The 15306-nt window shown below is 44.3% G+C and overlaps 2 protein-coding genes across 4 annotated transcripts in view; one reads left to right on the top strand and one right to left on the bottom strand.

Moving 5' to 3' along the window:
* Nucleotides 1-15306, bottom strand: part of LOC114244478 (ionotropic receptor 75a) — a 39373-nt gene that overhangs the window by 15746 nt on the left and 8321 nt on the right. The gene's annotated exons all lie outside the window — the stretch shown is intronic.
* On the top strand, nt 6838-11374 carry LOC114244392 (uncharacterized). Its single transcript, XM_028176185.2, has 4 exons — nt 6838-7092; nt 8983-9171; nt 9933-10077; nt 11115-11374. Exons 1-4 carry the CDS (start codon nt 7006-7008, stop codon nt 11243-11245), a joined length of 552 nt encoding a protein of 183 aa, XP_028031986.2. The 5' UTR covers nt 6838-7005; the 3' UTR covers nt 11246-11374.

The following is a 15306-nucleotide window of genomic DNA, read 5'->3' on the forward strand; positions in this document are numbered from 1 at the left end:
TTTTAATTATGTCTATGATTCGCAAAGCCTTTATCATAATTACTTTTTTGGAAGCTATGGATAGGTTAATCGTGAATAATGAAAAATACGATCAGTTTACTTTTAATCAAGCATATAGTATATGCATGCTTTATCGAAAAGGATTATTGAAAGTTTACTGGTGGCCCGAAGGCCTTTCCAGTTTCACCAGGACAGGTGGGCGAGCAAAGGCTCAGCCAAGAGGGGTGGGATTTGCTAACAACTGCCCGAGCGCCTCCGAAGGAGACCTAACAACTCAAGAGCAATTGTTTCGCGAATGAATCTACTACCGGATCGGAATCGCGACCCGCCGAGAAGATCCGGCGAGAAACTCAGCGGGCTGATGCATGGGTTAGGTTGCACGTCGACCTCTTTGTCGAGTTCGACGAGTACGGTTACCGGGGTCCCTAAGCCTGCCCCTAGTATTAGAGCTGAAGGCATCTAATGCAAAAGTTATTGGATCTGATGGATCCGTAAGGACGTGTCTAGGGCGTCGACGGTGACTGGCTCCTGCATGATCAGGATTCGGGGAGTAGTCAGTGGCGGCAACGATAAGGCGATTATCATGACGCATAGCCTTATCGAAGTATCGTTCCGACGCTGGCTTCATGTATTTCCGAATTGATTCGAGGCCCAGGTCGTCGTGTAGGTCAACGTTCCTCACGAACCACGGAGCCCCGACAGCTAACCTGCAAAAGCGGGATTGTAGGGATTGGAGGGTGTCTATGTGTGTGCGGGCCGCGTGAGCGAACACCACACTCGCGTAAGTCATGACGGGCCTTATGCAAGTTTTGTAAAGTGTCACCTTGTTCCGAAGGGACATTTTACTCCGCTTACAGATCATGGGGTAGAGTCTACCGAGAATAAATGCGGCACGGTCACGGACTGATTTTATATGCGGGCGGAATGTCATCGATGCATCCAGGGTAACGCCCAGGTACTTGACCTTCCTGGCCCAAGGTATGGGTTGTCTAAAGAGAGTAATCGGGGGTGTGAGATTCCTCCTCCTAATCCGGGAGGAAATCCGTGTGGAGCTTCCCCTCTGAAATAGCACCGCAGTACTTTTCGCTGGGTTGATGTCTATGCGCCATTTTCGGAACCACTGTCCTAGGGCTAGGGTTGCGCTCTGAAGCTTCTTCGCGATTAGGGACTTATTTCTACTAGAATAGTAAACAGTCGTGTCGTCGGCGAATAAAGCTAAATGGGTCGGCGGCGACCGGGGAATATCGTTGACGAATAAGCTAAATAGGAGGGGTGAGAGGACAGAGCCTTGCGGGACTCCAGCTGTGAGAGGTCGTGGGGAGGAGCGGGTTCCCTCGACTCGATATCGAAAAGAGCGGTTCGACAAGAAGTCCCGTATGATGAGCACGAGATTATCCGGCACGCCCATGTTGAATAGTTTGAAAATCAAACCATTGTGCCAGACTTTGTCGAACGCTTTTGCGACGTCGAAGAAGAGAGCTCCCGTGTATAACGGTTTTGGTCGATTAAGCCCCACAAGAATGTGCTCCGTGAGGCGGTGCACCTGTTGAACGCATGAGTGATTTGTACGGAATCCGAATTGTTCATCGATGAGAATGCCCTTGGATGAGACGAAGTCTCTGAGGCGTTTGTAGAGCAGACGCTCATACAGTTTGCCTAGAGACATGAGGAGGCTAATCGGGCGGTAGCTCGTCGGATGATTTTTTGGTTTACCGGGTTTATGTATGCCGATAACGTCCGCTTCTTTCCACACCGCGGGAAAGATACAGTTCGCCATAGCGGCATTGAAAATAGATGCCAACATCACGATGAGTTGGACGGGTAGAAGTTTAATAACGCGGTTAGATATACCGTCGGAACCGGGAGCCTTGCGAGGACGTAGGTCTTTGATCAAGTCTTTAACTTCTATCGGGGTGACGGGTGGTAACGCATCCGATGGTGGCAAGGAGGCTCTGCGTTCTACCTCACTGTCTACTAATTCTACATGAACAGGGTCCACGGATTGAGTGCTGGGCGTGCACTGGGTTTGCAATGTATCGGCCAGCAGCTCTGCTTTTTCGTCATCATCGAACGCCGCGAGTCGGCCTGAGGGGCCTACGAGGGGGGGCATAGTTACTACCGTATCCGATTTGAGAGTACGAGCTAAGCGGTAGTAAGACCTTTGGGAGGGCGCGAGTCCTTCTAAGAAATCAGACCATCTGGCATCTCGGACTTTGGCGATGCGAGACTTTACGTCGCGTTGTAGGGCACGCATTCGAATACGATTTTCCGCGGTAGGATACCTGTCGTAGGCGCGTATCGAGGCGTTCTTAGCTCTAAGGAGTTCCCTAATATCGTCGGACAATTTGAAGCGGTGAAGGAAGTCCTCCGCTACAACTTGTTTCGATGACCTATCTAATGTCGAGGTGATGTGTGACGTTAAGATGTCTATGGCTTCAGCGGTATCCTGAGGAGACGGGATAGAGTCCGGGTTAAACGGGAGCGATGGTGGATCAGATTCAGCCAGGCTGATGCCCAGCGTGTGCCAATCCACCACAGTCCTCGTGACGGGAACGGAATCGGGAGCGCGACCGAGCTTCATAACGACGGGACGGTGGTCTGAATCGAACTCTGAAACTACTTCGATCGAGTGTAAGCGCAGAGTTACGTTTTTTAATAACGCTATGTCGAGTATATCCGGGCGATGCGCGATATTTAGCGGGTAGTGAGTCGGGGTTAGCGGAGCGACGATATCGAAGGCGAGATCATCGACTAACGCGTCAAGCCGCCTGCCATTCGGGGTTGTGGTGTGTGAGTTCCACCTGATGTGTTTACAATTTAGGTCGCCCGCCAGAATGACAGAGCTCCCCATACCGAGCAGCGCCTCGATATCACTGCTTAGAACGATCTTATCCGGTGGAAGATAAACGGACGCGATAACGATCGGCGCGTGCCCCGTCAGTGAGATTCGGCACACTGATGCTTCGATATTAGCGAGCGCGGGAGGATCGAGCGGGACGCAATGCAGGGCTCTTCTATAGTAAATGACGGTACCACCACCACGGGCAGAGAGCCTGTCGTTCCTGACCATGTTATAGTTCGCGATTTTAGGGTCACGGCGTGCGGGCTTAAGTAGGGTCTCCTGCACTAAAAAGATATCAATTTGATGGTCACGCAAAAAGTCAGAAACCTGATCACGTTGATTTGCGAGACCGTAAGCGTTAAAAAATCCTATCGTTACGGATAGGGGCTTTATTCTACTTATATACGCCATTGATTACCGGCGGAGTGAGGGGAGGACGTACGTATTTAATGACGCGTATACGTCGGCGTATTCCTGCACAACGGCGATAAAGTGTTGTGCAGTGGAGGCAGCGCGAATGGCGTCGCCCAAAGCGTTAACGCGCTCAAAGTTGATCGACTGAAAGAAGTCGATCGCTAAAGCGAGATTTTCGGACGCGGTCGGAGGGCAAGTCGCGGGAGAGGGACGAGACGCGGGGGCGGGACGAATCGCGGAGGAGGGAATTGTAGCCGTGTTCGTGTACGGCAGCGGTTTTGCCCAGGCCGAGACACTGGGCACCGCCGCCGGAACGAACGCTGGCTTAGCCTGCGACGCAGAGGGTGCCGAGGCTTTGATGTCTGGGCCGGAAGCTCGGAGGCGGTTTTGGCGGGCGACGCGGCGATTTATTTCAGGGGCTCGGGGGCAACCACGGTAATTCGCGGGGTGACCCTGTGTTCGACACAGGACACAGCTAGGCGGTTCCGTCGCGGTTTTTTGGTCGCGAGCGCAGAGGGCCGTGGCGTGATCGCCCAAACACTTAACACATCGGAGGCGCGCGTGACAGTTACGGGAAGAGTGCCCGTACAATTGACAGTTATGGCACTGGCTAGGAGTGCCTTTTTTATGGGGGGCTTCGATGGCGATACCGGAGAGCCTACAGACGGTCTGTGTGTTGAAGATTTTCTTACCCTCGGGGGTAGGCTGGAGGGTGACTAGAACCATATTATATGGCACCCTACCGCGACCGGTGTGCATACGGTGCACAGAATTCACTGGAAAGCCCTGTTCTAACAGATCGGCCTTGACGAGCTCTACATCTAACTCTTTAGGGATTCCGCGTATTACAACGCGGAGTTCGCGCTCCTCCTGGAGCGTATAAGTATGGAAACTTATACGTTCCTTACGGAGGTAAGAAGAGAGGGCCCTATGGTCGTCGGGTGTTTGAACCTTAATTTGAATGCCGTTCGCGAGGTTACGGGCATTCGTGAAATTTATATTTTTGGCCTTAAGGGCCAGGCAAACTCGATCCCAAGCTGCCTTCTCCTGAAGGATAACCGGGGGAGGGGTCTGGGTTTTATTTTGTGCCTCCGGACGCGGCGACGGAGTGGCACGGGCTGGGGGCGCAACGGGAGTCTGAGGGCGGGGGCGCGACGCGTTCACGGCTTTGCTAATTTTAGCGGCCGCGGGAGCTCGAGACTCCGCGGCACGCTTCTTACCCTTCTGTACCAGGGTGAACCCATCCGTCGATGAGGCGGGGGCGAGGTCGACCTCCATGTCCGAGTCAGAGTCGGAGCACGAGGAGGCGGGTGCAGGCGACCTACGAGCAAGTGTAGGTGTTTTAGAGGGCGCGACGGAGGCCGCGGATGATCGCTCAGCTGAAACGATGGTCACGGCGGACGACGCAGCAGCTTTTCTCGCCAGTATAGGCGACACGGGAGCGGCAGGCACGACAGAAGCTGCGGTGCTTAATGCAGAAGCTCTGCACGCAGGTACAGGCGACGCAGGAGCAGCGAGCGCGGCGGAGTCCTCGAAAGGGCTCGCAGTGTGATTGGCCTTGAAGGCCAGAAACTCTGAGGCGAGCTGTGGGTGGCGAAGTCGGAGGAATTCCGCGAATACAGCGTCCATGATCGCTGAGTACCCAGGTGGGGCGGCCCCGGGTCTTGAATACACTCGCCTTGCGGCGAGGCCCCAACTTCTCGGACCTGAGCGGTTCTATTGAACACAGGTGGCAATGCGGCGCGATTACTACAGGACAAAGAAAAAGCACAACAAAACAAAAATTACAAAAAGAAACAAAACAAATAAATACTTACTGGTGGTAGGACCTCTTGTGAGTCGGCACGGGTAGGTACCACCGCCCCGTCTATTTCTGCCGTGAAGCAGTAATGCGTTTCGGTTTGAAGGGTGGGGCAGCCGTTGTAACTATACTGAGACCTTAGAACTTATATCTCAAGGTGCGTGGCGCATTTACATTGTAGATGTCTATGGGTTCCAGTAACCACTTAACACCAGGTGGGCTGTGAGCTCGTCCACACACATAGGCAATAAAAATAAAAAAAACTTGCAGGAAAACACTTTGTCGGCAAATGTTCCACGAACACAAAAATAACTAAAACAAAACAAATAAAGGCTTCCAGGAAACACACTTGGTCGGCAGATGTATCACGAACACAGGCCGCGCGAACAATGGCCGGGCTAACAAAAGCCGGGCGAACAAAGACCGGGCGATCGAGTGGACGATGAGCACGTCCGCACGTGACGGGTGCCTCTATCGGAATGTTTTGAGAAACGTCCTGCCGCCTGAGAGAGTCGTCAATAATTAATGACCTTAAGGAAACAATATTTATTTTATAATGAGGCCTGTGCTTCTTTTCCCACGCATGGAATTTGTTTTTGTAGGCATGTTCGAGAAATTCTAATAAAAACGTTGAGTTATAACTGCAATCCACTTCAAAGCCATTAGAACCACATGTTGAAGTGACAAAATTATAAAACAAGCTAATATTACAACTACGATTCAATTTTGTACAGAGAATTCAACAACTTTGAATACAGAGAAATGTCGAACACGTCGAGTTCGACAAGCTAAGTAATCCATAGATACATCCCACTGAGTTTTTCGCCGGATCGTCCCAGTGGTTCGCGATTCCGATCCGGTGGCTGATTCAGTGAAGCACTGCTCTTGCTAGGGCTAGTGTTAGCAAATTCTCTCAGGTTGAGCCCGTGAGCTCACTTACCCGTCCGTGCCTAGCTGAAATAACCTCTTAGGCTACCAGCGAATAGAAAAAAAGAACATTAAGGTCACACATACCTATGAATATTTAGAAAGCGCCGGCAGTCAGACCTGAATACTAATATGGAATGTATTTTTTCTTTCTGTTCAATATTCTACTTATTTTACTTTCAATATTTTGTATAATTTATGCTAGCAATTTTGTTTCTTTATTTCTATTAATATTCTTACGCATGTACGCATTGCGCACCTTCATTGTACATAATTTAAATTATGTCTAATGATTTCCGTGTTGGCGTTTAAATTATACTCGTAAGATAAGGATCGACTATAATATATAAAAAGATGTGTGGTGTCGTGGGACACCGGATAGAAACGAAGTTCCTTCTTATAAAAATATTAATTTTAAGTTCTATTCGAGATATAAAGAAAATAAAATAAAACTGGAGGTTTCCCAACAACCTACGGTCATTCGGTAAATTGCGAACTTATTGTGGTACATTTCATTCACGGTTGTTTGCTTATGAGTTAGTGTATTGCGCAAACGAACGCTCTGACATCGTGGTCAATGAATGTTAAAAAAATTTGTTATTTTTTGTACGTTATTTCAAAGTTAAGTCGTACACTGTGTGCATTACTATTAAAAATCTTACGCTACGGACGTTTTTTTCCGGTTAACGTATATCCTTCTGCAATATTTACTAACACGCATCTCGACAGCTCTAAACGTCTTGTTATCCATAATTCCCACTCTCGTTCATAAGACGCTGCTTCCTTGAAATAAACAAGATAATTGACAATTGGATGGAACTTATACGAACAGTTTACTGCCAGACGCTTGACTGATAACCCTATACCGTATTAGAGCTACGAAAAGTCAAGATTAATATTGTTGATTCGAAGAGATGTTTCCCCGAATAGATGCCTCTATAATGTTTTGAAGGCGCAAAATTTATTTGTTGGCAAAGGGATTTTTTTGGATTTTAATTCCGTGATTTAAAAAGTTACTAACATGCGTCTAGAAATACCTGAATTAACGAGATGCTGTTTTTTTGTGCCCCTCCGATACGGCATTATGATATTTGGTTATTTAAATTTGGTAAGTATTTTAGATTTTAATAAAAAAAAAAAAAAAACGTATTTCACCATAACATATTTTAAACTTATAAATGAGTGTTCTTTATTTTAATGTAAGTGAATTCTTTCTATAAATTTCGTTATAGCGTATAACAAGTTTTTTTTTTTTTTGTGAAAGAACGACAAACGATTTACTGATTTAGACTTGCAGTTAATAAATACAAAAATATAATAATCATATACTGTATTGTTTATCACTTTAGAATTTAAATTTGATAAAAGACTCACTTCCTACTATGTTTTTGGTTATTTATTTATTTATTTTTTATTGCTCTTGTAGGCAGACGATCCTACGACCCACCTGATGGTGAGTGGTTACCGTCACCCGTGGGCTTCAGCAATGCCAGGGGCAGAGCCAAGCCGCTGCCTACCGTTAAGTACTCTCCACAAGCCTCGTTTGAAGAAGGGCATAATTTAAAGTCATATCTATGCTAATATATAAATCTACAGTGGTTTTTACGGATGTTCCGTTATAAATACTGAACCATGCATCCGATTGACTTGAAACTTGGTATCCATGTAGAAAATACATGTACTTAACAGATGGGCTAATATTTATATGAGTGTTGGACTCCCTACACCAGTTGCGTGGGCGTTAATGATGATAATCTTTGTGGGGGTGAGAAATAATAATGTTAATTTTAAATGCCCAGCGAAACGGACGGGTACAGCTATCATAATATAAATCACAGCTTTCACAAGTTTTACTATTCATATATTTTTAATGCTTTTGGAAGGGTATTTGTTATGAAAATTTATCTCATATTTGAAGTGCGGTGAAGTCTTTTTATAAACAAACATCTCGAGATCATAACTTTCTTGGGTGGTGGCATTAACGTTGTAGATGTCTATGGATTCCGGTAACCACTTACCGCTGGTGGGTGGGTGAGCTCGTCCACTCAATTAAGTAATAAAAAATAAAAATTTAGACACCCAATTACAGACTGCAGTAATTATCTCCATACTATGTTATAAAACTTCTCATTGACGAAACCTAAGGCCTGCTTACAATCAGATTTTTAGCTCATCACATGTTATTGTGTTATTTGGTTGGGTTGTCTTCTAAGCTGTTCCTTAAATAGAGAAACATCTTTAATAAAAGGTTTTTCATTAAGAGCGCTCGAACTTAAAAATAAAATAAAAAGTGTTTAAGTGATAATGCCACAATTTTAAATTTTATTTTAAAGGATATTCGATGACATGATGTATGGAATATAATTTTAGACAAATGACCGCCGCGATTCCGCCGTAGGTGGAGTTTTTATTTTTATTTTTATTGCTTAGATAGGTGGACGAGCTCACAGCCCACCTGGTGTTAAGTGGTTACTGGAGCCCATAGACATCTAGAACGTAAATGCGCCACCCACCTTGAAATATAAGTTCTAAGGTCTCAAGTATAGTTACAACGGATGCCCCATCCTTCAAACCGAAACGCATTACTGCCATTAAACCCTATATAATACCCAGGTGTCAAATGTCAAAATTCGTTCTAGAAGACTATGTAGGTGAACCATTTTTAACTTGTAAAAACGGAATCTAAGGTATTCTGAGGCTTATTGAAGCAGAGATAGGCAGCTGAGCCAAAAATCCCCTGATTTTCGGTGATATCAAGTAGATGATACATATTGGGGCGTAAGATGAGAATTTGAATTAGTCGAACAGCTATCTCTAATATTCAGAACATAGCCCATAGATTCTTCGTCGCAGAGGTACGTAGCTTATTGGTATCCTCGTAAATGGGCTTAGAATACTACCAGCAATAATAGTAGAGTTATAATAACAACAATAGTATTCGAGTGGATATAAATTCGGAAGGCTAATTATGATGAGAACATCGTATTGTTTGTTTCAGTTGTTTGCAGGTTTCATATGCGGTGCATACATACATTATTTGAACAAGAATGCCGAGAATGTTACCATGATAAGTGATGTTATTATCATATACAAAGGCGTGGGTTTCTTTGCGCATGTGTGGTTGACATTTTTCTTGTATTTCGTTGAAGTTATATTCTGTGGTATATTACTCGTTGGAGTCCATATGGTATGTATATTTTACACGCTTATACAATATTGTTAACCTTAAAGGTAATTTTTGTATTCCAAAAATGATATGAGTTGGAGGGATTATGTTTTTTTTTTTCTACACTGACAGCAAGCAACTTGTTTCAAAGATTTAAAATGGGCTGTTAATTAAAAGATTTAGCAAAGATAAAATAGTCAGCTTAGCGATTTATATTTATTATCGATATACTGGGCGAAATACTGTTGGTTCAAATGCCTTTATTTACTTACTAAAAAGGTTCAGTGATTCGAAAAGGATCCTGGCCTGCAAAATAAATATCAAGAAGTAGCCTAGAAAGACAAAATATATCAGAAAGTCTTCGAGACAGGAAGATTCGCAGACCCATAATATGATGTTACCGAATGCTTGCACAAGTGAAATAGTGTTACAAGTATTCAAATTTTTTTTTATTCAAAACCAGTGGAATACGTTGAAATGACTTAATATAAACTAGGTTTTCTCTTAATCAGAATCTCAATGAAAATTGGTAAGGTTACCAAAAAAAGTTTTATTAAGAATATATTAATATTAAAGTGATCATCTTGTAAGATACAGCTAGTTTAATAAAAAAATTTTGCAACAGAATTATTCCTTCGGTCTGTCTGTCATACCTTTGGCATGAAAATTTGATAAAAAATTTAATATGATTATATTGTAATAGGCAATGATTTTCAGTCAAGGTTTCTTAAAAAAAAAATAAAAAAAAAAAAAAAATTTAATATCTACTTCAATTCTTACAGAAACGTCCGTTCTTAATCCAATTATTTTATTACTACTCAATAGCAACAATTTTGGCTAGTATCGCCATTTTCATAATAGATATTTCAATAAATACTCCTATGCAATTCATTCCTTTGGACTATGCTACTATATTCTGTGGATTTGGTGAGTTTTTTTCCCCTTTTTTTAGTGCTACTCAAAATTACCTAGTGTTTATAGGTTAAGTAGCAGTGGTAGTAGTCGTAGTAGTAGTAATGGTAGTAAATGGATAATTAGTAAAGGTAAACCCCGTGGAGTAACTTGAGGCAGGCGTTTACATTTTATCTCGTGTTTTACGAAACCCACAATGCAGTATAGTAGCTATATTAAGGTAGATTGTTGTCTGTTACAAAAAAATATTATTTTTACATCTTATATAGAAAATATTATGACGGCTCCAGCGTCTTGTGTCCATGGAATCTGGAAACTCGAATCTACATATTCAAGACAGTGTTTTAGGTTTTTATTCTGTAAATACTCTTGTCCTCCAATTTAAAGTATCTATGCCGACAAATTAAGAAAATATAGGGTATGGAAAATAATATTCATCTACTAAGCAAGAATATTGTACAGATACTTCATAAGCATGGACACCGAAATTAGTAGATTGAATTGTTTTAGGTTACGACAAATTTATAATAATAGTACCTGTGTAGTTTCGGACTATTAGTACCTATTAGGATTCACCAGCTGTAACGTAATCTACTGTTTCTTTTTACGAGAATTTAATCCAGTCCTTTTTTTCTCTCCTACCTATGCTGATAGCCTTGAGAGGCTTCAGCTTCGCCCAACCTGTAGGTGTGCTCACGGGGCTCAAACCAGAGTGTTGCTAACACTGACCCTAGCAAAAGCAGTGCTTTGCAGAATCTACCACCTAATCGGAAACGCGACCCACTGAGAAAATACGGCGAGAAACTCAGTGGGCTGTGTCTATGGGTTAATTCGCTCGTGGAGCCCTTCGTCGCAAGCGACGGGTTCGGCGAGGACGGTGACCGGTGCTTGTGGTACCTAAAAGCACCGTTAATGGATCGGGTCCAGTCCAATATTTTCTATTTACCCTGAAATTCATCGCACGTCGATATTAAAATGCCCAAGACACAGCGAAGTCAACTTATAAGTTGACTATAGTACTTATTACTATAGTAATTAAAATTTCATTTCAGTGATACAAATATATTTGATTCTCCTAGTGCGGAGTGAATTATCTAAGTTGCGGTATCACGGAGACATTAATTATGTGAATCATGTACCAAATGTAGAGGTCCAACTCAACAGGGGCGAAGGACCTTCATGAAGAAGAAAACTAAGGATATTAATCTGAAATGAATGCTTCAGTTCTTTATTTTCCTACGTGAGACGAATGTCGAAGACATTTTGCAAATAATTTATATCATAACATAAGTTAATAAACTTTTTTTGGTTTTTCGAGTGTTTTAAATTTATTTATTTTATTTATAACTTCTTATACTAGAAAGTATAAAGGCGGACTTAATGCCATAGGTATTCTCTAACAGTCTACCTTAGGGGAGTGCAGAGATGTAGAATTTACCTATGACATTTTTTTAATTTATCATTATCTTTTTTTCTTCTGTAAAAATACCGCATTTCAAATCAAATCAAATCAAGAAAATTTTATTCAACATAAATGAAAGTACATACTTGTTGAACGTCAAAATAACTACCGCCAATTCACAAGAACTAGCCTCCGTCCTGAGAAGAATTGGCAAGAAACTCAGCGGGCACGTTTTTTTTTTTTTTTTTAATAAGAAATTATTATTTATTAATTTTTTAATATTACATTTTTTTTTTAAATATGAATTTTTTCAATGAGTATTATAACGTAACAATTACTACAATATTGAAATGCCCGGAGCGAGCAACTCATTCCCACTTTGTGCAATCTTCTAGATAATCATTGACTTTATAGTAAGCTTTATTGCACAGATGTTCTTTAACAGTTTTCTTAAACCTATGTATATGTAGGTTCTGAACATCTTGTGGGATTTTGTTGTACAGGCGCACAGACAAACACCCGAATGAATTTCGTATCTTATGTAACCTACTCATCGGCACAACAAGCTTGTGTTTGTTCCTAGTATTTCTATTATGTATGTCCGACTTTTTAGGAAACTCCTCAATATGTTTACGAACATACATCAAATTTTCAAAAATGTACTGGGATGGCATAGTGAGAACTTTAATTTCTTTAAATTTCTCCCTCAGGGATTCCCTTGAGTGCATGTTATAAATAGCACGTATAGCTCTTTTCTGCAGAATAAATATCATTTCTACATCGGCCGCATTGCCCCATAGCAAAATGCCATAGGACATGACACTGTGGAAGTAACTAAAGTAAACTAAACGAGCCGTGTCCGCGTTTGTTAACATTCTAATTTTTTTTACTGCGTATGGTGCAGAGCTGAGCTTACTCGCCAATTTATGAATATGAGGTCCCCACTGCAGTTTGGATTCCACTGTTATACCAAGAAATACGGTTGACTCAACAAGCTCCAATGATTCCTCAGAAACAATTACATCACTATCCACTTGTCTCACATTTAAAGATGGTTTAATACATTTTAAAGTAAATTTAATACATTTAGTTTTCTTACTATTCAATAATAGGTTATTGATACGGAACCAATGAACCACACACGAAATCGCATCATTCACTTCGTCATAGACTTGTAATTGTCGTTTAATTTTAAATAATAAAGATGTATCATCTGCGAATAATACGACCTCGTGTCGGGACTCAATAAAACTAGGTAAATCGTTTATATATATTAGAGATAAAAAAGGACCCAAAATGGAACCCTGAGGTACACCCATTTTCAACAAGGTGCCTGAAGATCTATTACCTTTCACATCTACTGTTTGTATCCGTCCTGATAAATAGGAAGTAATAAGTTCCAATGCACCATCCCTAATACCATAGTGATGTAGTTTCCTCACCAATATTTCATGTTCAACACAGTCAAATGCTTTGGATAAGTCACAGAAAATTCCAAGACAATCATGTGATTCCTCCCAAGATTTAAAAATATTTTTGACTAGATAAGCACCTGCATCAGTTGTAGAGCGACCCCTGGTAAACCCGAATTGTTTATTTTAATGTTTATTTAATATCTTACATTGGATAAGGAGAATAAATTTACTATAAAACAAAGAGTCTTGAAAGTTTCCTGAAAAAACAGAAATGTAAAAAAAAATTATATTTTATGATTGAAATATTCACGAAAGTTTAAAAGAAAAGATTACGGTTATGGGCATGAAGGGGGCTGTGCGACGGGCAGCGGAAAACCCGTCGAACCGAGGTGTGACAGCGCTGGCTCGACGCGCTCTGCGCTCGTCAGCGAAGGCGAGGCGGCTGGTCCGAAAGGGACAACGAAGAAGAGTTTTGCTGAGTCTGCCCGTCTGGCTACGGCTGGGGTGGCGCATGTCGTCGGCAAAATTAGGAGATTGGGCCTCGACGTGGCGCTCAGTAAATCCGAGGCCATGTGGTTCCACAGGCCCCGGAAAGTGCCACCTGTCGATGCCCATATCGTGGTTGGAGGCGTCCGTATCGGGGTCGGGGTGCAGTTGAAGTACCTCGGCCTCATTCTGGACAGTCGTTGGACCTTCCGTGCTCATTTTCAGAACCTGGTCCCTCGTTTGTTGGGGGTGGCCGGCGCGCTAAGCCGGCTTCTGCCCAACGTCGGGGGGCCTGACCAGGTGACGCGCCGTCTCTATACGGGGGTGGTGCGATCAATGGCCCTATACGGGGCGTCCGTGTGGGGCCAGTCCCTGGCCGTGGGGGTGGCGAAGCTGCTGCAACGGCCGCAACGCACCATCGCGGTCAAGGTCATCCGTGGTTATCGCACCATCTCCTTTGAGGCGGCGTGTGTACTGGCTGGGACGCCGCCTTGGGTTCTGGAAGCGGAGGCGCTCGCCGCTGACTATAAGTGGCGGGCTGAACTTCGTGCCCGGGGCGTGGCGCGTCCCAGCCCCAGTGTGGTCAGAGCGCGGAGGGCCCAATCTCGGCGGTCCGTGCTGGAGTCATGGTCCAGACGGTTGGCTGATCCTTCGGCTGGTCGTAGGACCGTCGAGGCGATTCGCCCGGTCCTTGTGGATTGGGTGAATCGTGACAGAGGACGCCTCACTTTCCGGCTCACGCAGGTGCTCACTGGGCATGGTTGTTTCGGTGAGTTCCTGCACCGGATCACAGCCGAGCCGACGGCAGAGTGCCACCATTGTGGTTGCGACTTGGACACGGCAGAGCATACGCTCGTCGCCTGCCCCGCATGGGAGGGGTGGCGCCGTGTCCTCGTCGCAAAAATAGGAACCGACTTGTCGTTGCCGAGTGTTGTGGCATCGATGCTCGGCGACGACGAGTCGTGGAAGGCGATGCTCGACTTCTGCGAGTGCACCATCTCGCTGAAGGAGGCGGCGGGGCGCGTGAGAGACGCACAATCCCGCCGCCGTCGAGCGGGGGCCAGGGAGGCGGATCTCGCCCAAGCCCTGGCCCTCTAAGTGTTTCGGGTCCCCCTCACATGTCGGTCTGGGGACCGGCGAGGGGGGCCTAAGAAGACGACGTGCAAGCTGCTCTGCACGCGTTTTACGCAAGAGCATCCGGGTGATGGAAGGCCGGCTATCCTCGACCCACGCTGGTTCTGGCCCAGCGGGGTATTCCGTAGGGTAACCCACTCTAACCGGCGCCATCTAGGCGGGCTTCGGACAGTCTGCCGACCGAGAGGGCTGGTGGTCGTGGCGCCGACGACCGCCAATCCGGCGTCCCGAGGGGGAGGGTGATGGGAGAGATGTGCTCCGCACTAAACGCTTCACTTTCCCCCCTTTGCCTTGTCATGAGTTCTGTCTCATGCGAGGTTTGGACGTTGGTTGTTGAGCGACAGGAGGTTTTAGTCAGTTCGACTCTGACATACCCCACCCAGTATCCCCAGAAAAGGGCGGGAGTCAGGCGATTTCCTCCTGACCAAAAAAAAAAAAAAAAAAAATGGGTAAGCCACAATTTGTGTTCAAATCAACTTTTGAGAACCTAAATATGAATTCTATATAGCAACTACAATTCTTTAAAATCAACTCATTTCTCTCGGTTAACTTCAATTGCTTTCGTCATATATAATGACTGTAATACGTGGCTACTTCCTCAAATGTATCCACTTTAATAGGGTAATTGTCCGGCAGAGTGGCCACAAACATATTTAGTAGAACGGGTCATTTAAAAGGTGGAGTCTGGGATAAGTGGCCATAAGACGAACCTAAAATATAGGATGCAGTCATATTCGTTGACCTTTTGAATTTCGTGACCGTAAATAGAAGTGCTCGGGTCACGAAGGGGTCAAAGGTGTGCTAATT

Source organism: Bombyx mandarina, chromosome 18 (genome assembly GCF_030267445.1).
Source record: "Bombyx mandarina strain Sakado chromosome 18, ASM3026744v2".
Classification (NCBI taxonomy): Eukaryota; Metazoa; Arthropoda; class Insecta; order Lepidoptera; family Bombycidae; genus Bombyx; species Bombyx mandarina.